This window comes from Myodes glareolus, chromosome 12, assembly GCF_982192425.1.
Source record: "Myodes glareolus chromosome 12, mMyoGla1.1, whole genome shotgun sequence".
In the NCBI taxonomy this organism is placed as follows: domain Eukaryota; kingdom Metazoa; phylum Chordata; class Mammalia; order Rodentia; family Cricetidae; genus Myodes; species Myodes glareolus.
The window spans coordinates 30,386,490-30,409,510 of record NC_142037.1 but is presented as its reverse complement, the minus strand read 5'-3'; the positions used below and the strand labels follow the sequence as shown (position 1 = coordinate 30,409,510).

General features: G+C 44.6%; 1 protein-coding gene across 1 annotated transcript in view; it reads right to left on the bottom strand.

The window, feature by feature from the left end:
• Kif13b (kinesin family member 13B) overlaps positions 1–23,021 on the bottom strand; it is a 157,674-nt gene that overhangs the window by 57,026 nt on the left and 77,627 nt on the right. Inside the window, exons 11-21 of the mRNA XM_085698645.2 lie at positions 19,077–19,289; positions 17,620–17,730; positions 16,379–16,513; positions 11,378–11,508; positions 8,121–8,207; positions 6,611–6,801; positions 5,580–5,790; positions 4,100–4,262; positions 2,680–2,826; positions 1,328–1,477; positions 880–1,008 (exon numbers count right to left, since the gene is read on the bottom strand). Coding sequence (XP_085554771.2) covers positions 880–1,008; positions 1,328–1,477; positions 2,680–2,826; positions 4,100–4,262; positions 5,580–5,790; positions 6,611–6,801; positions 8,121–8,207; positions 11,378–11,508; positions 16,379–16,513; positions 17,620–17,730; positions 19,077–19,289 — 1,668 coding nt within the window. The remainder of the gene's footprint in view (positions 1–879; positions 1,009–1,327; positions 1,478–2,679; positions 2,827–4,099; positions 4,263–5,579; positions 5,791–6,610; positions 6,802–8,120; positions 8,208–11,377; positions 11,509–16,378; positions 16,514–17,619; positions 17,731–19,076; positions 19,290–23,021) is intronic.

Below are 23,021 nucleotides of genomic sequence, written 5' to 3'. Positions count from 1 at the left end.
GTCTCTTGTCATCAAAATCCTGCCAGGATTCTGAGCACTAGCAGCACTGGTCCACTAGGCGGCACTGGAGAATCAGGCAAGGACTGTACCATAAACAGACTAGGGCACAGGTACAGGGAGCACGCCATCCTCCATACTATTTACCCACAAAAACACCACAGCACCTGTAGATCTGGTTGTAGCTAACATCTCTCCTGCAGTCTCATTCTCCCAGGATCTCCCTCAGTCTCCCTCAGAACCTACCTCATGAATTCACAGCTTTCCTGTGTGCCCAGACAGCTGATGCCAGCTCTATCACAGCAACGAATCATACACTAGAGGCTTCTGCTCATACCCGCAGATCCCTACCACTGGACAGTGGGAACCTGGCATTTTCATCTTTACCCTGGTGCCTGACATAGGTCTTCGAGGAAACACTCACAGTGTGCCATGAACAGCACATACAGGGAGATGAGACAGAAAGGGCCGGGAACTGTGGAGCTGAAACGGCACACGCAAAGGCACTGGGTAACCAGGGAGAAGCTGGGAAGGGTGGAAATGGCAGCAGCTGAGGGACAGGGCACAGAGAGGCAAACATCCACTTCATCAGAACTCGAAAGCTCCAGTAATAGAAACTCCTATGGGAATTCTGGGCTGCTTCCACAGAGCAGGATGTGTAAGCAGGCTCACTCACCCTGTTGAGAGAAAGGCCACGGAGAGAAAGTGCTGGAAGTGCTGAGTGAGTCTTCCAGAAGTATAACTGGAACAATCACTAAGATACTGAACGCTAAAAGATTTCTTTGAAGACAGGCATTTACAAGTTATTGGAAGTAAGTTTCTTATGCAAATACCTACAATCTCATAGATGGTCCCACCTTCTAGACTGGATCTGGAGCTTACCATGCAGACCAGCCTGTTCTCCTGGACATCCTTGTCAGAGCTGACCTCTGCAGCATCCTCTCCTCCTACAATCCTCTCCCCAATGGCCCCGCTGAGTCGCATCACCTCCACATGCAGCCGGCCGGCCACCTGAAGGAAGGAGGCAAAACAAACACTGGTTTCTGGGGCTGAGTTTTCTCTGTGGGACCTGTCTCCCTTGATAAAGCCAGAGGGTAACAATGTGTGAAAACCTAACAGGTGATTTTCTAACAGCTGCTACGCTGTTAGAAATCTAAACAAGATAGGAAAAGTCAACTTACAGCCCTATGGAAATACACAGTATCCACACACAATACTATCACTAGTCAGGACTGGCTAGACAACAAAGGTATTAATGGCAAGTGTCCTGTCACTGCCCACTCCCTGTCCCCTGAACTGCTCTGCAGAATGAGCCAGAGTGAAAGCCCACCTCTCCCTTCTGGTTGATGATGGGCACAGCATACTGTAACTTCACGTCATAAAACAGGGTCTCCAGGAAGACATTGGCCACACCAATTAGACTGTGATTCTCCTGCTCATCGTAGAACGGGTCAGCACGCTTGAAGTAGGACCGGGTGACCTGAAAGAGATTTCAAACATACAACCTCGAAAGAAAAAAAATCACATAAAGTAAACTCATTTGGCCAATAACTTTACCACCATATCCAGACTCCTTCCTTCTTTCTCTCTCTCTCTCTCTCTCTCTCTCTCTCTCTCTCTCTCTCTCTCTCTCTCTCTCTCTCACTGTGTAGCCTTGGCTAGTCTATAACTCACTATACAAACCAGGCTAACCTTGAATTAACAGAGATTCTCCTGCCTCAGTCTCCGACAGTTTCTTTATGCAGAAGGTTTGACACAGAAATAGAGAGACAGACAGACTGACTAAAAAGAAAAAGCTGACAGCACTAACCCCTTCACTGTTCTCTCAGGCAGGAAAACCCCACTAAACTGTTAGACACACTGCTGCCATCAGCACAGCACCAGTGAGGGGGGAGATATTTCTACAGAACTACAGAAGAAAACTACAAATTTATGCAAAAATATCATCTCTTCATAAGATGACAATGTGAAAAAACAAACATTAAAAAGAGCTAAGGAAGAAAGGCATTCCATGCAGAAACAGGGTCATCAGACTGTAAACACTGATATATGTAGCGGGGTGTGACAGTGCACGCCATAAACCCTCCCTCCACTCAGGAGGCTGAGGTAAGAAGAACAAGCTGGGCTACAGGAAGTCCTGTCTTAAAGGAACAAATATCTAGAAGAGACTAACAACAAAATACACAGGGTGCATTTCTGTTTTAAGCATGTACAACATGGCTTGCTTGAGTGAGAAAACCTGGCAATAAGGAGCCAGGGCCAGAATAGATCTTGGGCACTTACTTTGGGATCAAAATGCCTTCACAAACTTTCCTAACAGAGAAAATATCAGGGTGCACTGATGACTGTGAAACCATGAATGGTGGAGTAGCTGTGTTTGCAGTGTGCTGAGACGGACTGGTTCCCACCTCAGAGAGAACCCAGAATAACCTGAGACAGACTAGCAGACAGAAAGGAGAAACTCTGCTAGAACCCCAAAAGAAAAAGAGATAAAAAAGAAAAAACATGCAAATGACCAATTATTAAAATTCTTACATAGCTCAACAACTTAAGGAGTAAAATAAATTTTACTTTAAAAATTAGAACGATTGTAGGAAAGCATTCAACGTCCCCAAGTCGGCAGATTTGTTATGATGTGGCCCCTTCTCGGACCATCAGGTAAGTGACCCTTGAGCGACTCACCGGGCTGTCTTCTTCACATTCCTTCCACTCCTGATAGAGGTCTCTCATATCCAAGAGCCTGTTTTCCAGCTTTTCCAAAGACCAAATTTGCTTTCCTTTTCCTTTTCTTCTCACCTGGATGGCAGGTTCACTGAGGAGAGAGCCTCGCTGCAGAGACAGGAGGTGGCAAGAAGGCAAAGTCAGCTGAGACAGTTATGAAACTTTATTCTTTGAGATGGGGTCTCATGTACCCCAAGCTGGCCTCAAACTCCTGACCTTCCTGCTTCCACCTCCTAAAGCAGCAGTTCTCAACCTGTGGATTGTGATTGCTTTGGGGTCGAACAGGGGCCATCTAAGACCATCAAAAACACAAGATATTTACATTACAATTCATAACAGTAGCAAAATTGTAATTATGAAGTAGCAACGAAAATAATTTTATGTCTGGGGTTCCTCACCATGACATGAGGAACCGTATTAAAGGGCCACATCATTAGGAAAGCTGAAAACCACTGTCCTAAAGGCTGGGATTACAGGAGTTTACCACTGCTGTAGCCTAAAAAACATTTATTTTCAGAAGTGTGAGGGTTTTTTGTACTGTGAGTGTGTGTGTGTGTGTGTGTGCGCGCGCGTGCGCACACGCGCATGTGCACGTGCACGCACAATGGCACAGGTCAGAGGTCACCTTACAGGAGCTGGTAGTCTCCTTCCAACATGTGGGTCCTGGGGATCATACTCAGATCATCAAGCTCAGTGGTAGGCGCATTTACCCAGTGAGCCATCCTGTCAGCCCCCAAAACTGTGACTTTTCATTTGTTTAAATCAATAGCATTTTATCTCTTCATAAAGTAGACTTCTAAGAGTAGCCACATGGAATGTTTACAAGAATAAATTATCCAGGGTATCCCAGTCATTCATTTGAGGCCAAAAGAATCTCAACAGTTTCCTACTTAAAACAACTAAAGGAGCAGAGTATGCGGCACAGCCAGTGGCCGCACAACACTGCGTGTGGACTGAGTGCCACTGCAGCACTCTTTCCAGAGCAGTGCTGTCTCCAGGGTGGTTGTGCATGCTTATAATCCTACACTCAGGAGGCTGAGGCAAGAGTATAGAGTTTTCAAGGCCAGCCTAAACTTTTATAAACTGCAAGATATAATTCAAAAATCCAAGAAGCTCATACACATACCTCAGAACTTAGGAGGCTGAGGCAGGAGAATTACCTTGAATTTGAGGCTTTGTCTCAAACAATAAAAATGCCAGAATAAAGAAAGGAAGCTGAATGAGAAGAAATGATAGGACCAGAAGTGCATGCTTAGTGGCGAACAGAGTCACACAAGCAAGCACACACACTCAGAAAATTAGAAGGAAATAACTTCCCACTAATCCAACCACTGGGTAGAGCCCAGTGCAACCTCAGCTATGGCATTTCTGCTTTCCTCACCTTCCTGTTGGCATCCAGGCTGGAGGCTGGAATCTGGAGGGTAACTTTGTACTCAGTTCTTTTATCCAGCTCCTCTGCGATGTAACTAGCTTCTCGGACCAGCAGGTTGGCCTTTACAATCTGTTCCCTTAGCCTCATCAAGCTGTTATTCAATGCTGCTTCTCTTTAAGATAAAATAAAAACAGGACTGGTGGGTGCAGGGAACAACACACAAAACAGCATATGGGAAACCAGGGTCACACTCAACTCATTCACAACTCTCTCCTATACTCAGGAACATATTTGAACACTGCACACACTAGTCTCTGGATCATGTCACAGCACAGCACTCCTTGCATAGCAAGCCGGCCACAGGCAGGCGCAGGGCTCTACAAACTAAATGTGTATGAAACACCAGGCACCCTGATCAATTCAGATGCACTCAATACGACATGCTTCACTCTCCAGTCGACAGGGACGTATCCCTGTATGCAGACCGGAGTAGCAGGGGTTAGTGCTACACTCTGGAGCTGTGGGAGATGGCATTTAGTGCTATGCTAATTAGCTCATACAGAGATCAAGCCGGTACTCTGCATCTTATTAGCATCGTGATTTACCTACCTGACCTCATTGGTCCAGACTATCAACTTTCTTTTCCCCTTTCTTAAAAAGGGTATCTACCAACCTTCATAATCTAAAGCATGATACAATGGTAAAGTATACTTCTCTATTCAAAGCCAAAGGCCACACAGACTGAAAATGAGCAGCATCTAACATGGCATTTTGGTGGTGGTGGTGGTGGTGGTGGTGGTGGTTTTCTTGAGACAGGTTCTCTCTGTGTAGCCCTGGTTGACCTGGAACTTGCCCTGAGACCAGGCTAGTCTTAAAAAGACCAAAGATCTGCCTTCCTCTGCCTCCTGAGTGCTGGCTAGGATTAGAGCTGTGTGTCACACACCCAGCTGCGTTTAAAGAAAGCTGCAAGTACCGGCAATTCCCATCTTTCCAAAAATGAAAAATAAGAGCTGGAAAGCAGCTTAGTGGTAGAATGCCTGCCTTGCATCCACTAGGCCATGAGTTCAATCCTCAGTGCTGTGAAAGGAATACAAGAGCAAAGACGAATCTAGGCAGCATATGAGCACAGACCTGCAATCCCAGTGTGTAGGGTGCTGAGGCAGGAGGATTCTAAGTTCCAAGCCAGCATACACTGCAGGGTGATTTCAAGGCCAACTTGGAAGATACATATGTATAAAACTCTGCCTCAAAATAACAACCAAAGAAAAATGAAAGCGGAAAAGGGGAGAGGAAATAGAGAGATGGGGAGAGGTGGGAAAGAAGTGAAGGAGGAAGAGAAGGGAGAGAGACAAACCAAGTGACTCTTGGCTGTAGCAAACTCTTGAAATGCTATTCCTTTGTAAGCATCACCCGGGGTTTCCATCCAGAACTTTCCCAGGTGGGGAGCACAAACACTACCCAAATCAGTCAGGCTGTCCTACACACCTACCTCTCCTCAGCCCACTGTCTCAAGCGCTGCTGGGCGCTGGGCGAGTGAAAGGAGAGCCGGTCCCCACCGCGGCAGTTCTGCCTCTCAGGAGACAGCCTTCTTCGGAGCTGTTCCAGCTCGTGTTCGTACATGAGCCTCTGGCGCTCCAGAGCCGAGCGCTTTTCCTCCTCATGCTGCTGTTCTAGGCTGTTCAATATGGACTGCATTGGATCTGAACATGTTAAAAGAAAAAAAGTGTAATGAATAAGAAAGTATGGTGTGATAGTTTGAATGTAACTGGCCCCCATAAGCTCATAGGGAGAGGCACTATTAGAGGAAGTGTGTCACTGTGGGGGCAGGTTTTGAGGTTTTCTATGTTCAGGATACTACCCAGTGCCTAAGACCATTTCCTATTGCCTGCAAGATGCAGGACTCTCGGCTACTTCTCCGGCACCATGTCTGCTTGCACGAACCATGCTCTCTGCCAAGATGATAATGGACTGAACCTCTGAAACTGTAAGTGAGTTCTCCCAAACCCACCCCCACACACACATGCCCCGCCAAGTAAATGTTTTTCTTTATAAGAGCTGCCATGGTCAAGGTGTCTCTTCACAGCAATAGAAACCCTAAATGAGACATAAAGTATACTTCAGACATCCATCATTCATTCAAACTGTCATGACCGGATACATTTCAGACAATTTGGAGTAAGGATGGCTTTCTCACTGCCAGTTACTTGTATGATATACTTTAGATAGACTCAACACTGTCTGCAAAGCAGTAAAAGAGAAGGTTAAAATGTATTCTCTGCAGAACCTAGGTTGTAGTGAATGCTCCAGAAACACAAGAAACCAAAGGCAGTCACACTTCAAACCTGAGAAATTCCACCCATTAGGACAAGTTTGCAGTGATTTATCACAGTAGAGAGAGGATGTTCTGTAAGCACAATCAATTATTATAGCCAAGGACACAAACAGAGTTCAGAGGTCATCAAGAAAAGGGTGTCATCAAAAACATGATCAGCACCTCCCTCAAGCACAGCCTGTGCTCACCATTGCTGCCCAGGGCCTTCATGGTCACCTCCATCTGTGCATACTCGAAGTTGAAGTTGATCTCGCTGGAAACCTCACTGGAGGAGTCCCCGTCAGCATCCAGATGCTCACAGCTGCTGTCGTTCTTCAGAGAAGCATCATGTTCCTCATCCTCTCGTTCGACTTTCTTTTTCTTTTTTGGCAGATTGAGTCTTGGGGTGAAAAAAAGGGTCATTAAATAAAGAAGGATGCTTATTCATCCCATTCCTTACACACTGGCATTTGCTAGAGGCTAAGGGAATGCCACAGCAGTACTAACAAGCTGCTGCACTTAGGAACTTTGTACTCTAGTAGTAGAAATAAAACATCCACAAGCGTACAAGTGGTTACAGCAAAGTCCGCACAACTTCTACATATCAGGTGAGAGAGAAAGGCTGAGGGCCAGATCAGAACAAGAACTAGATGTGCTGACAAGTCTCTGGAGACTTTATAAGTAAAACACCATGGTGTACACACCATACGGAACCATCTGAGGGCCTGGGAGACCAGTCAGCAACACTTTCAGTGTGGAAGGAAAAAATGAAAAGCATTTCCCATGAGCTTGCATCTTTCTAATTTTTCCTGTAAGATCAAAACAGCAAATGGTATAAAAATGAGGATCAGCACCAGTTATGAGCAAGGTTTGTTAGACAGAAGAAATACATTGGCCAAGGACAGAAAGAAGAGACCAGGGTCTGAATGCTACAGCAGACAGCCTGTCTCACAATGCAACAAAATCCCTACCATGTTTGGGGTACAGTGTTGCAGTCACAGATGAGAGCCTTCCTTTGCAGACTCCCTTGCAGCTACTAGTCAGAGTCAAGGGGACTAAGAGGAAGATTTCTCGTGCCCTGACAAGAGGATAGCAAGGCTGTCCTTTGCTGCTCTTTTGTCCCTGTGAGCTGAGTGCTTCTTTCATGGCTGCAGGGGCACAGTTCTTCCATGGGGAAGTGTCAAGAAAATGGTGAGCCACAGCCCACTTTAGCAGCCTTCTCCGTGAGGGCTTCTCACTGTCTGGGAATATACAACCTGCTTAAGCCATCAGTGTCCAGTGTGCTGGGACTCATTGAAAGCATGGTCAGAGAAACCACCAACCTCCTCTGGGGATAAGGAAGCTAAATCCCACATTTCTACTACTGCTTTTCAGACAAAAGAAAAGAAATACCAGAAAGATGACTGATAGACAGACAGACAACAAACCCAAAAGAAAAAAAATGAGTTAATTCTGATACCAGATTGGGGGGAAATCTTACACTGGGAAGAAAATTAAACCATTAAGTAAGTTTAGTACTTTTGATGAGAGACATGTCATTCTCGGCACCTAGAGTTCACATATATATGAACAAACGCATAAGTCATGAATACAACATATATGTACAAGCATGAGAACACACACAAAAGGTGTCATTTTTATGCTGTTAAAATGACTCTTCTGTTTCAGAACATAGTCTTCAATGGCCTCCCACCTTTGGAAATGTGAGCGATGCCATACCTGAAGAAATGGTTGTTTCCCCAGAGTATCCTATCCCCATGGTGCAGCTGGATGGGGCTGGAGACAGAAGACCCATTTACAAATGTCCTGTGGGAAAAGAGGACAGCATGAGTAGGATGACCACAGCCTCTGCTTCCACAACCTTATACTACACTAGCTTATTTTCCTCAAACTAAACCTGCCCTTGGAGATGCTAAATATTTGTAGTTACATCTCTACACTTACCTCAAATGTGAGGACATTGAGCATTATTATTTTACAGCCTTCAAAGTTCTAAGCATTATATAGCCCATTTCATACACTGATGGTACTTTCAGAGATCAACCTCTGTTTCTCAAAGCTCTGAACATCTTAGACCGTAGGGAGGAGTAAATATGACAGGTAATAATGAAAGACAGAGCAAGGAAACAAAGCAGAGCCAAACCAGATAGATAAAGAACTCGCTAAGTGACCAGATTCTAGAAACAGTGGCAGATACCAGGGGTGAAATCTACAGGGAATTCTGAAACTGCTCACAGTGGAGAGCGTCACCCATGTCCTTTCAATCCAGAGATGTCTCATCAGCTCAGCTGAACTGTTTAGTTCAATAACAGACTTCTATAGCAGACATGGTGGGCAGAACACTAGCATGGGAGGAATTTGGAAGCACAGGAAACAAGCAGAAAAAAGTACGCCTGTGCATATTCCCAGGATACCAGCCCACGCTTCTCTCCTACCAACTGAGTCACTGGCTGAGAAATAGGACATCAAGTACAAATTCTTTAACTTGCCATGGGAGGCCTTTCCTTCCTTCCACAAGGAGGTCTCTGTATCTCCTCCATTCCCTCTTCTAGGGAACCTTCAGCTCCTCTGAAAGCAGATTTCTTTTCTGTACACTAAGCACAATCAACTCTTCCTCCACTGAGGAATCTATCAGTCTCTGGAGTCATTTATTGCCTCTGGAAGAAGGTCCCGCCCCTCTCCAACCCTCTCTAGCCTCCAGAGTCTTCCTCACAATCCAAGTCTAATTTGGATTCTATTTCCTCTGCAGAGCCTGCTGAGCACTCTGGTCTGAGTTTCTTTAAACTCTATAAAGCTATGAATCTTGTTTGTTTGGTATCGATTGTTTGGGTTTTTTTGTTTTTATTTATTTATTTTTTTGATGGGCTCTCAGCATGTAGGCCTGAGTTCAAGATCCTTCTGCCTCAGCCTCCTTAGTCCTAGGCTTATGAACATATGCCAACACATGACTAAACTATGCACTTACCTGTCTATGTGTCCACGATACTCTGCATTTCCATCTGCACAAACTCTTACTCTTATTCAAACCTTGCTCCCCATGTGGGATTCTTAGACACTAACACTGACTCTTTTGTTTCTGTCTGTATGAACATTCAAAGTACAAGCTCAAATACAGAGTTGTGATGTGCTAAACTTAGCACACCCAAGGCTTTATGGCTCCATTCTTCAAATACAATGAGTTAAGAAAGAAAAACAGGAGCCCAGGCATGGTGGCACATGCCTTTAATCCCAGCATTTGAAGAGGAAGGTGAACCTCTTGAGTCCAATGCCACACCTATCTACAGATCAAGTTCCAGGGCAGCTAGGGCTACACAGAGAAATCTTGCATCAGGAAGTGGGGGTGGGGAGGAAGAATATAGGCTTACTTTGAAAAAGCACTGTAGTTAAGTCATGATTTTTTTTCTTTTTTTTAAACTTTATTTCATGCACATTGGTATAATGATGTCAGATTATCTTGAACTGGAGCTACAGACAGCTGCGAGCTGCCATGTGGGTGCTGGGAATTGAACCCGGGTCCTCTGGGGGAACAGTCAGTGCTCTTAACCACTGAGCCATCTCACCAGCCCCATGATTTTTTTCTTAAAATATATATATATATATATATATACATACATATACATACATACATATATATATATATATATATATATATATACCAGTTCTTAAAGGTCGATCTATGTGGGGTACCCATGACAGAAACTGCTTCCATTGCAACACTGGCCCATGTCCTATACTAAGACTCATATAGACCATGCCAATCATCAGCCTGTCTGACACTCATATAGACCACGCTGGTCACCAGCCTGTCACCTGTGCTGTGAGCTACCCTGCTGAAGCTGCACACACAGTAAGGCTTCGACAGCAAATGCAGTCTTGTCAGAGAAGAATGTTCCACCGGACTGTCCTAGGATCAAGCAGTATGGCATTGAGTAAAACCTGACCCTGAGCATACAGCACCTTTACTATCTCAACTGACAAGATAAACTCCCAGAAAGCACCGCTGCTTTGTGTCAAAGATGGTGATGCCTTAACACACACAAAGCAGCATTTCAAATCTTCCAGGTGAGCAGTGAACAGAGGGAGCCCATTGCCAAGGAAAACAACTGGCAGCATTCATTGCCATACTAAGAACTTTGAATTCTGGAAAATTTTTGTCCATATCCTCCACTCAAAGACCACTGGGAAGTTATCCCAAGTTGAACTACTTGGACTTGTCATTCAGACTTGGAAGCAGTATGTGGAATGACTGCCTGTGTGGCAGTACCAGGGTGCCAGGGAAGACCTGGGGTAGAACTGGGCTTTGGCTGGATGAGGAGAGGGTTTAGAATTATTTCCATCATTAAAAAGTGTAGTTAACAGGGAATTCCCCCAAGTAGACATTGGCAGAGCTTAATCCTAAAAGTCAAATGGGAGTTGACAAGCCAAAAGAATGGCAGCGTTTTATAAAGGGAGATAAATGGGAATGTAGGGACTTCCTCCCCAAACCAGAGGAGTGTGCCAGCTGAGCAGAAAATGGAAACTGTTTGGGGTGTCGGAACCAGTTCCAATCAAGACAGAGGGAAGGCGGCTGGAGAGATCTTAGTGGTTAAGAGCACATGCTGTTCTTCAGAAGACCTGAGTCCGATTCCCAGCACCCATGCAGGGGCTCACAACCATCTGTAACTCCAGCTTCAGGGAATCTGATGACTCTAGCCTCCGTAAACACCTGCACCTATGTGTGTATCCTCTGACACACATATACATACACATAATTGAGAAGTAAATAAATATTTTTTAAAAAAATGAGGCATGTGGAGTGAGGCCAGGATGCCAGGAGTATTAGAGGATGAGAGATACTAAGATTAAATAGAAAAGGCCTGACATATAACCAGGGTGTCTTAAGTGAGGTGAAAATAAGAGCAGACCCGATGTCCCTCATCCTCCCCCTATTCCCTACCCCCTACCCAGTGTAATCCACACTAACTTAAGCATGTTACCTGGTGTTCTTCTGAGGGGTCAGCATGACCTGGCCTTCAGGCATGATGTCTATGATACAGTGCTCGGGAAGAATGCCCATCCCGCAGAGCTGGATGTCCTGGGAATTTGCTGACCCTATCAGTGTGTGCTCCTAAGAAAGAAGTAGAGTTCCCTATGAATTAAGATCAGCTTCAGTTAGCCCCTCAGGCACAAGACTCTGAAAGCAAATGAATGGTGGCCCCTGACATTCATTCTGTGAGTTCTAGATCTTTAAAAGAAGCAACGTCCCTCAGTTGTTGTCAAGCTCAAAATACAATCTTCTATTTATGTACATCTACAGTTGTTATTTCTCTTACCATCTTGATTTTAAATATTTTATACCACTCTCAGAGCATAAGCCATATATCAACAATATTTCACAATATTGTCTAAAAACTACAGTTACAGATCTGGTAGGTGGAAGAAGAAGGGCTGAAAGTTTGAGGCCAGCCCTGGCTGCACAGTGAGTTCAAGAACAGCCTTAGCTACCTGAGACTTTGTTTCAGGAGGAGAGAGGGAGGGAGAGAGGGAGGGAAGGAGGAAGGGAGAGGCAGAGGCAGGGAGAGGGAGAAAGAGGGAACAAGAACTATGTGGTCTCAATCAAAATGAGACAACTACAAAAATAAATGTTGTTTAAAGACAGCATCTGGGGCCAGGAAAATGGCTCAGTAGGTAAGGGCACTTGAAGCCAAGCCTGATAAGCTGAGTTCAACCCCAGAACCAACATGATAGAAAGAAAGTGCACCTCACTTCAGATGTTTTCTTTCGGTTTTTTTCTAAGGTATTTTAAGTGTATGAGTGTGTTGTCTGCATGTTATATCTGTGTACCATGGAGACCAAAAGAGGATTTCAGATTCTGAGGGACTAGTTACAGACAGTTGTGAGCGGGCATATGGGTGCTGGGAATTAAACCCAGGTTCCTCTGAAAAAGCGGTCAGTGATCTTAACCACTGAGCCATCTCTCCAGCTCTTCTATCTCAGTTTTTAATATATTTTCAGAGCTAGACCAGTGTCACTGCCACACTGCCCCACTTCTGGCCCACTGTACCAACTAGCATGGAAACTGTACAGCTGGTATATCCTGATTTCTCCCTCCTCTTGAGCCCCCATGACACTTAAGAACTAGTAATTATTGAGTTACTGTTTTGCACATGCTGTTTTCCTCCTTGTTTTGACTGTAACCTATCCAAGGCTCCTGCAGCTGGTACAACCAACACAGGACAGAGTCTGCAGTGGTCTGGTATCTGTAGACAATGATTACAAGTCAACAGAAACAAGAGACACAAACTCAAAACAGACAAAAGTAATCCAAGTTCTAGTCCTGGCTATTCTGGAACTCATTTTGTTGATCAGGCTGACCTCAAATTCAGAGATCCACCCTTTCTGCCTCCCAAGTGCTGGGATTAAAAGTGTGCACCAACACTGCCAAGCTAGAAATCCATTCTTTCAATAAATACTTTGCATATCAAATATGTGAGAAACAGTGGATTCCTAGAGACACAAGAAACTGTCAAGTCCCACTTAGAATTTATAGTATAAAGGAAATCTCAAGTTTCTCACTTGAGGTTGCAATCTACTGTGATTTGGAAAATACACTAGGATCCAGACTCTAAATCCAAAGGCTCAGTTCTGCAAACTCTTTACTGCTCAGTGTTTAAGTCAACAATATGCTCTAAGCAACAGGGTGAAAAACAGACGAAGAAATTTCTCACAGGCTGTCTATCTCCTTGGTATACACAGGCCTATGATCCCAACACTCAGAAGGCTGGGTCAGGAAGACTGTTAAATTCAAGGTCAGTTTGAGACCCAGTCTCAGAAACATGCTCCACCCCACCCCACCCAGAAAAAATGATCTAATGAGTACCTAAAGCTGGGATGGGATGACACACGGTGAGCAATAGAATGAACTAATAAGGGACTCCAAATGGTGACAGTAGAAGGTATATCAGAGTACAGGTGGAGGGGCACGCTCTGGAGAAGAAAATCCTATAACCTGGACACAGGATGGCAACAGAGATGCTTTAATCTGGAACACGAATCTGCAGATGATGTTGGGAGAGTCACCTAGAGAGATTAGGTCAGCACATCTGAAGTCACATCCATTCAAACTGACTTAGAAGTTGCAGGCTAAGAAAAAAAACGTGCAGCCTCCAAATTCCCCCATCCCACATGGTAGCATTTTCTAAAGAGAGACCATTCTTGAACTGAGCTCACCCTTCTGATTGTGCCTTGTCATGAGGATGGTCTTGCCATCAGGCGAGCCTGGCACTGCCTCAGTCTGGGCCCAGATGGGGCTGACCATTCTGGAAAAAAAAAAACTGATCTCCTCAACACAAGGGACCAGAAATGTTCTGACTCTAAATGCCCCTCTCCAAACAGCTGTTGCTGATTTATTAACTTTTTACTTAGAGAACAGACATCAATCGGGTTGCTCTTTTGTGGGTTGTTTTGTTTTTCTGTGTAATTTAGACTGTATCACTTCTGAAGGAAAAGGAATTCCAAACTCTGAGACTCCGAAGAGGCAATGTGCCTCAGTCCTAGTCTACTGTGCATATTCCCAGAGTCCGTGAGTGTCTGTAGACTGTACTAACTCAGGATGCTCGGCTGGGAAAGAAAGCATGCCTTGCCTTGTATGCAGGAGAACTTGAGTTTGATTCCAGAACCCACTTACAAATGTCAGGCAGACCTGCTATCTCAGTCCTGAGGAGGGAGGAACAGGAGTGTTCCTGGGGCTCATCCGACAGGCAATCTGGCCTAACTAGTGAACACCAGACCACTGAGAAACGCTGTCTCAAATTAGTAAGTGTCTTTCATGACCAAAGGTTGTCTCCTGATGTTCACATGCATGCCCACACACATATCTGTATATACATTACACACAAATACAGATATACAGCATATTTTAAAAGAAAGATGTTGCCAACACTGTTCAAAGGTGTCATGAGAATTGTGATGACATACTATTTTTACTTTTCTATTTATTTTATACATATGGGTACTTTGGCTGCAAGTATGTCTATGAGCCACTCGCATGCCTGGTACCCTTGGAAGCCAGAAGAAGGTACTAGAACTAGAATTACAGACAGTTGAATTTTTTTAGTTGGTTGGTTGGTTGGTTGGTTGGTTCTGTTTTGTTCGAGACAGATTCCATTATGTGTCTCCGGTTATTCTGGAACTCGCTTTGTAGACAGGTTCGCCTTGAATTTAGAGATCCTCCTCTTGCTTCTGCCTCCAAAGTGTTGGGATTAAAGGTCTGCACCACAACACCCAGCTGTAGTTACAGATAGTTATGAGCCACCATATGGGTGCTGGGAATCAAACCCAGGTCCTCTGGAAGAGCAGCCAGTGCTCTTAACCACTGAGCATTCTCTTCAATCCAACACACTATTTTTAATAGGGCAAAAATAGCATGTGTGGGGGAAAGCAGAGTAGGGAACACAGTATAGTTGTATAGTGCTTCTGTCTATAAAAGTTACCCATAGAACCAGTCTTCACATGAACCCAGGAAGCTACCTAGAGGCACTCTCTTCCAGTATATAAAGAACCAGAAAGCCTTGACTCTGCACTAGATATGTACTCATTCATATAAGTGTCAAAGGCATTATTTAACAACTCATAGGGTTGCCAAAAACTATATAAGATACTTACGGGGAAAAAAGGTGGGGAGACTTATCAAAATGATAATAACTAAGCAATTATTTCAGTGTATCCTCAGTGAAAAGTAAGAAAGCAGCTGTGCTGGTTGGATTTTTTTTGTCAACTCTCACCTTGACACAACTAGAGTCCGTGGGAAGAGGGAACCGAAATTGAGAAAATGTCTCCATCAAATTTCCTGGGGGCAAATCTATGGGGTATGTCCTTGATTAATAATTGATATGAAAGGACCGCCATGGGCAGTGCCACCTCTGATCAGGTGGTTCTAAGTGGTATAAGAAAAACGCTGATAAAGCCATGGGAGCAAGGCAGTGAGCAGTGCTCCTCCATGGTCTCTGCTTCAGGCTCCTGTCTGTAGTTTCTCTGGTCCTGGTTTGTTTTGTTTGTTTGTTTGTTTTTAATCACGGTAATAGAAAGCAAAAGGACACTAGCCAATGTGCATGTTCTTAGAAGGTAAGTGACAGCATTCTTTACAACTGTCTCTGACTTTATCAAAGCCAGCTCTCTTTCCTCGCCACATTAGTCCATGTAATGATGGGAAGAACCTGCGCCCAGCAGTACAGACCCTGGGCTAGAATCTATGTGCAACTAACTCAGGCTCTGGGACAGGTAAGGAAAATGGGAGACACTCCTCATATCTTACTGTATCAGGCTCAAGGACTTTCCTGGCTTTCCCATTTCCTGAGATTTTCAGATTTCAGTGTGTACTGTATTTTCCTTTCTATTTCATGTGCTGATCTGCCAATATCTAGGTGATCAGCTCTTCCTTTTGTTTGTTAATAGGTTGATAATTTAAACTTTTACATTTTTCCTAAAAGTTATTGGAAATATCAATCTCCTATCAAGTGGCCCTAAATAAGAACTTTAACTATTTTCTCTCTTATTTAAAAAAATATTCCCTATAAATTATATTAAATAATGGCAGGTACATTACTTAACTTATTGGAAATAATATCAAGATATTCTTTCTATATAAGTAGTTCAATGACATTACTCAAAGACAGAAAATGGGGGCTGGAGAGATGGCTCAGTGGTTAAGAGCATTGCCTGCTCTTCCAGAGGTTCTGAGTTCAATTCCCAGCAACCACATGGTGGCTCACAACCATCTGTAATGAGGTCTGGTGCCCTCTTCTGGCCTGCAGACATACACACAGACAGAATATTGTATACATAATAAATAAATATTTAGGAAAAAAAGACAGAAAATGGAAACTGGTCCCAAAAACCCAAGACTGTCCTACATTCCAATTGATGAAATAAAAGCGATGGGTAACAAGCAGTCCCCCGTGTCTCACCAAGCACTCCGTGAAGGTAGGCCATGCACTCACCTTTAAGTAGTATACCAGGAGTTCATTCAGAGCGGGGTCAGCATTCAGGTTAACCAAGAAGCACTTGTCATCGCCAACTTTGATTCCAGAAGTCTGAAGAGATATCCCAAGGCTCTCAAGCTGCTTCTGCCGCTCCTGCAAAGACACCAGGAGGTGGTGATCCCCAGCCACAGAGGCAGCAAGACACAGAGGCTCTGACAGTATCAGAAGACTGTCCCACACCTTTATCATCCAATGCAAAGAAAGCATTCTCGGGAAAAATAAAGATGATCATATTTTTCTCTTCCCAAATATTAAAAGTTTCACTTCGCCAGAATGGAGGTCAAAACAGCCTGTAATGCTTGCAGAGCCCTTCAGCCTGGCCCACGCCCTCTCCTTCACATCTCAGCACACTCTTCCTCCCACCTGGGCCACCATGAGCTACACAGAACTTAAGGTCTCCTTCTCAAGTCACAGTCATCAGAGTCACTGACCAGGTCCCCCACAGTGTAAAATAAAAATAAGTTAAAAAGTTAAAAATTAGGGCTTGGCAAAAATAGGCATCTGTATCAACCCCCCAACACCCCCCTCCAAATACACACACAGGCTCAGGGTCCATCAAGGAAGGAGAGACAGAAAGCTGCAAGAGCCAGAGGTTGGAAAGGAGCAAGTCAAACGGTGTCCTCTGGTCAGAGCAGGGCCACTGCGGGCCTGAGCTCACTGCAGCTACAGGGCCTCCACAAAACCTGTACATGATCACACCAGTCAACATTCCAGAATGGAGGGGAAGGTGCTCACGAGTCCTCACCCTGAATTAGAGACAGTTGATGCTGCTGGGGGAGGAAAAGTCGGCTTTCTTTAAGGTATGACACCTGTTAGGTCAATCCTGCCCCAGAGTGAATGGTCACACACCCATGAGTGTAAGAACAATACAGTTAGAAGGAAGGAGTGAGCAGTGACTGCGATCAAAATACACGGTAACATCGATGAAATTCTCAGTAAACACGTAGCTCAATAGTGGGGTCCTTGATTAGCATGTATGGGGTCCTGAGTTCAGTCTCCAGTACAAATAATAAATAAATACTGATACTACAAAACTAATCATTTCTCACACAGAAACAAGCTAATGAAGCTATGAAATCTTTACCTTCAGACCAATTCTCTGAAGTGCAGCACCTAGGGGACCTGCAGGCCCATCAGTGTGCTAGATTTGCCACATCGCCACCACCTAAGTACCATAGCAAACTGCCCCCAACACAAACCTGTGCAATCTCCTCGGTTTTCCTTAGTTTCTCCTCCCAGGTCACAGTCATTTCCTGGATGAGCTTCTCGGATTCTTCCAGACGGTCTTTCAGCTCTGGAGATTTCATTGCCTAAAAACAAAACTTTACTTTTTCAAATGTCTGTTTGGTGCCGGGAAAGAACAACCAGTTGGCTGTGAAAGGACAGGGGCTACCACCTGCCACTGAGTTTGCCACCTGCCTACAGCAGGGTGATGGCCTTCGGAGACCACAACACCTATCCTGGGAGGACTACAGACCCAAGAATCAGCTATGGCATACTCAGAAAGACACCCTAACTCTTCTCTTTCCTCCAGCCTTCTGTGGGGATTTCATTACATTTCAGGAGATAAATGTGCCCAGCTACTTATGGAGGGAAGAGGATTTTAATTCCAATAAGTTGTACATCTAGAATCACAGGCATTGCTTCATCTCAGTCTCTTCCTACTGATGATTTCAGGAATGTACTCAAGGCTACACAAGTTACATGTGTGCATGCTGCAAACTGGACAGCATTAAAATAACACTTCATCTAAGCCAGAAGGCAGAGAAGCAATGGATGGTGTTATTAATAAAGGGAAGACAGAAATCACATCCCCAAAGTTCTTGAAGAACTATAAATTCAGGATAAAATTCAATAGGAACAAAAACAAACCAAAACCATGATCAAGGTAACTGTTATGACCATGTAGCCACTTGATTTTCTACGATGACAAGAGTAATGAGACAGGAGAAGGATGTGGTGGCAGCTCCAGAGACAAGTCCCTGGGACAGAAACATTAACCACAGCAGGAACCCGAATGTGACATTTCATGCTAACCCAAGGAAAGCACTCACATCTAGGCCAGCACTGTGATTTTCAAAGCCTGTTACAGAGCCTAAGCATCAGCTGCCACAGAATGAACGGAGACAGTGACCGCACAGAACACCTCCAAGCTCTGGCCACTTCTGTCCTGAGACAGCTTACAATATTACTCTACAAACCTAACTCACCCATAACAGAAAAGGGTGGGATATAAAGGTGAGGGTGCCTTCTGTTCTAACTAACAGAGTGAGAAAAAAAAATCCATCCAATTCCTTTTGTCACAACTGTATGCCCAGTTTCTGCACAAAACTAAATCACTTATTTTGCCCCCCCGCCCCCCGCCTCTCTTTCTCCCCTCTTATTCTAGTCTGTCAGCTTCCTGGACAGAAACAGAAAGAAGCATGCTTCCTATTCCCCATATTCTCTTACCCAATCCTTTTCAATAGCCATTTAAAAAACAACAACAACAACAACTAAATTCAAACATGACCACCTACTTTATCGCTCTACTCCAACTCCTCTTCCCACAGGGCTCCCAGAGTTCCTAGCAGAGCACTGCTCAGGGGAAGAAAATTCACACTCCAGCTTGCCAGGGCCCCCAATGACACAGAGCCTAACCAGCGGGGCCTCCTACCTCAGCCTTGGTCAGCTGCTCGCGGAGCTTCTCCACCTCTTCTCGGAGATCTCGGATGATCCGCGCATTAGGATCCTCGTTCACCACAGCGTGGTTGACAATGTGCTTGGCTCTATCTGCATACCTCAGGGTTGAGAGGGTTTCATCATAGTTATCAGCGGCTGGGCTCACAGTGGCCACCATGGCGGTCTTGCTATTTCCCCCAAGACTGTCCTACCAGGAAGAACACAGTGAAGAGTCTTTTAAAGTCTGAAGAAGACATCACATGAGAAAGCTGAAATCTGAAAGACTAAAACAGCCCAAGGCCAAGCACACACAAGGAAAAGCAGGGGCTCACAGGCAGATCCTCATGGGGCTCAAGCCTGAGGCTGACTCTTCTCTGCCAATTACTTTCTTTTCTTTTGGGGGGTGGGGTAATGGTGGTGGTGGTGGTGGTGGCAGGGGGTAGGGTTTCTCTATGTAGCCCTGGCTTTCCTGGAACTCACACCGAAGACCAAGTTGTCCTTGAACTCAGAGATCCACTTGCTTTTGCTTCCCAAGTACTGAACCTTAAAGGTATGCACCCCTATGTCCAGCTCCACTTACTTAACAAACCAACTAAAAAGAACCCCTAAACAACAACAAATCCTTCCATTTTTTTTTCAAGAAACAGGAAACCCCAACAGACTACATTCATCTTTTTAAGTAAAAATTCACCCAGAGCTAGCATGTCCCATTTAATAGGCAATGTGAGCAGACTTCGGTGGCCAGCTAACTTTAGAGGAACTGAGTGTGCATAGTATCAAAGTCCCCTCCTTTGGGGACTTTGGTAGTGCTGTGTATGGAACCTAAGGCTGTGCCACTGAGTCACACTCCCAGCTCCAAGGAAGCTCACCAACACCCTCCTCCACGGTTCCACCTGTCCTGTGGGTACAACAAGTTCCCGGAAACCTTGTAAGGCTCTGAAACCTAAGGGACAATTATGATCCTCCGAACCAAAAGCTGAGTTACAGCAGCTTCATTTCTTCCTCTGCCAGCGTTCTAGAAACCACTAGCACATGCTCTGCACAGCAGCTTCCACAGCTCATTCAAAGATCCCAAGGAAGCTACTCATCCGAATGTCAGGTAACTGGCTTCCAGGACAGGAGAACTACTCTAATCAGAACATTCAAAATAATGAGTTAGGTAAATTGGTAGTAGAACACTTGCAGAGCGCACATGCTCTGGGTTATATCTCAGGATTGAAAAGAAAGATAAAAGAAAAGTCCTCAAAAAACTTTAAAATCAGCCGATCAGCTCCCACTCCATTGGCCATGCAAAGGAAACTACAGGCCACTGCTCTGCATCTCTGCCTCCCAAGTCCTCACTAGTACAGACCTCTTCCCTTGTGTGTGGTCAGCATTAACAGACTGGCATCTAACTGGCAAAACACCAAAGGTAACAGAAGGGCTGGCATGTCACTTTTGATATTAAATTAAAAGCAGGTGGTGCTTTCTCTCTAGGGCACTGTCTCTTGCTCTCAGGAGGAGATGCCATGAGGTAGGCTGGCCCCTATGAAGAGACTCACAGCAATGAAAAGGGAAGCAGGCCCTTGAGTTCTGTCTATCAGCATGGAAGTGAGCAACACCCTCACCCAGGATCACGCCTCCAGATGGCTACAGCCTTGCCTCATACTTGGACTACAGCACATAGCCCCTAGCCCCAAGCACCAAAGACTGCCTGTAGAATCCTGACCTACAGAAACGGAGATGACTGCTGGTCCTGCTAGCTCGTTGGGGAGTAAGCTGTTAAAGGATGGTAGATAACTGCAGACATTACCATACCATATAAGGCATGGGAGCATCATAAAAAAACTAAACCAGGCAGGCAGTGGTGCACTGGGGAGGCAGAGGCAGGAGGATCTCTGTAAGTTTGAGGCCAGCCTGGTCTACAGAGTGAGTTCCAGGAAGCCACAACTACACAGAAAAAAAAAAAGCTAACCATAATAATGCACACTTGCAACCCCACTGCTGGATGGGTGGAAGAAAAGCAGATCCCTGGGACTTCCTGGTCAGCCTGACCACTAGATGAGATCCAAGTCAGCGAGAAACCCCATCTTGAAAATAGGTGAGAACTAGGAAGACTGTTCATGAGTTCAGAGTGTTCACTGCTCTCACAGAAAATCTGAGTTCAGTTCCCAGTACCTACAAGGTGGTTCACAACTGCCAATAACTCCAGTTTCAGGAGATTCTGATGCCTTCTGCTGGCTCCTACATGTCTGCGATGCATATAAACTCACATGGGCAAACATTATACACATACAATAAAAAATTCTTAAATGACTTTAAAGGTGTACAGAGTTTGAGGAACAAAACCCAAGGGTCATCTAGCCTCCACAAGCACACAAGCATGCACATGGATCCATACATACATGAACACATAAAGATTCAATATTCCCTTTCAGAAATGCAGTCTCAAAGAATGGCAGTCTCAAAATCCAGAGAAACGTTCACTACATCACAAGAAGGCTGACTTAGGCCAATATTCATCTCCAGAAAACTCTTAATTCTGAATTATAGCTTTTCCAATTTTAATACATATAAAATTTGTTAGAAATTTTTGTAGTTTTACACAGTTCTCTTTTTGAATTCACTTAGTACCCCGACTCTACTAGTGAGAAAACAGGCTTGTTCTAAATGAAAACAGACAAAAACAAACAAGACATACCCATCAACAACCTGCCTAACAATTCAGAACTAGCAGACTGAGCAGCACTCTACCCAAGGTGTTTTCCACCTTCAGTTCCAAACAGACCTCTCCTTCCTCCCCCACAGCCACCCACAATAAGCTCTTGGCAACCACAGCAACTTCAGGCCTAAGGGCTGACACTGCTCCAAATTATTCTGTCCTGATATTAGAAACAAAATTAATTCCCAAGGCATCAACAGCTCAATCACAGACAATATGTATGCTTACTCATTCATTACTGAAAATCTAGTTTTTCAAAGAAAGCAGAGATAATTATATTGAAGAAAATAAATTCTTGCATATAGAAAGGCAGAAAATGTAACCAATCTGAACTTCCAGGAGTACAAGCCAGGACTGTTTGATTCTCTTTTCACTCCTAGACACTGGTGTCACATTGTCAATGCTCCAGGTTTGTCTGTGGAGTCCCATGCAGATTAATGACATTCAGATGGGACAGAAAGTCTCAAGGACTGCAGTTCCACCCGCCACATATCCCACTTAGGACTACTGCAGTCTGCCCATGGACACAACAAGCATGGATGACAAATGGGACTGTAACCATAACCACCAGGAGCAAAAGCAAGCAGCCACTGTGTTTAGGCTGAGAAAAGGAAACTGGCACCCCAGGCTTGATTTACTAAATGACCATGCAGCAGCAAAATGCTCATATTGCCTTGAACAAAAAGGAAGCGGTAACAAAAGAATGGGCAGGCATCCAAGAAAGAGTTTACAGTTTATTGTTTACTCTTCAATTAAGCAAATCAGACCAGCTTTGTTTCAAATGTGGCAATGCAAATTAAATGGACACTAGAAAGAAATCTCATTTTAGAAGTCAGAATTTTTCTTTTCAAGTTGAAAGAACACTGAAGTCATCTAATCAAATTACTTCATTGTTCTGCTAAGAAGCTGAGTCCCAGAAAGGCTGAAATTCTTATGGAAGGTCAGAGTGCTAGTTCAGAACAGAGTGGGGATTGCTTGCTCTTCCGCTCTCAAGAGCTTTGCCATCTAATGCGAGAGGCAATGTTGTAGGAGAGTTAGATTCAGGGTCTGACCACAAAGAGAGGGAAGAATCCAGAAGAGAAGACACTGTAGATCTCTAGGTGAACCAGCACTGGTGGGCACAAGAGAGAGGACCAGGAGAGATGGGGTTAAAGGCCTACAGTGCAGGCCTTTAACCCCAGCACTCAGGAGGCAGAGGCAGGTGGCTCTCTCTGAGTTCAAGGCCAGCCCAGTCTACAG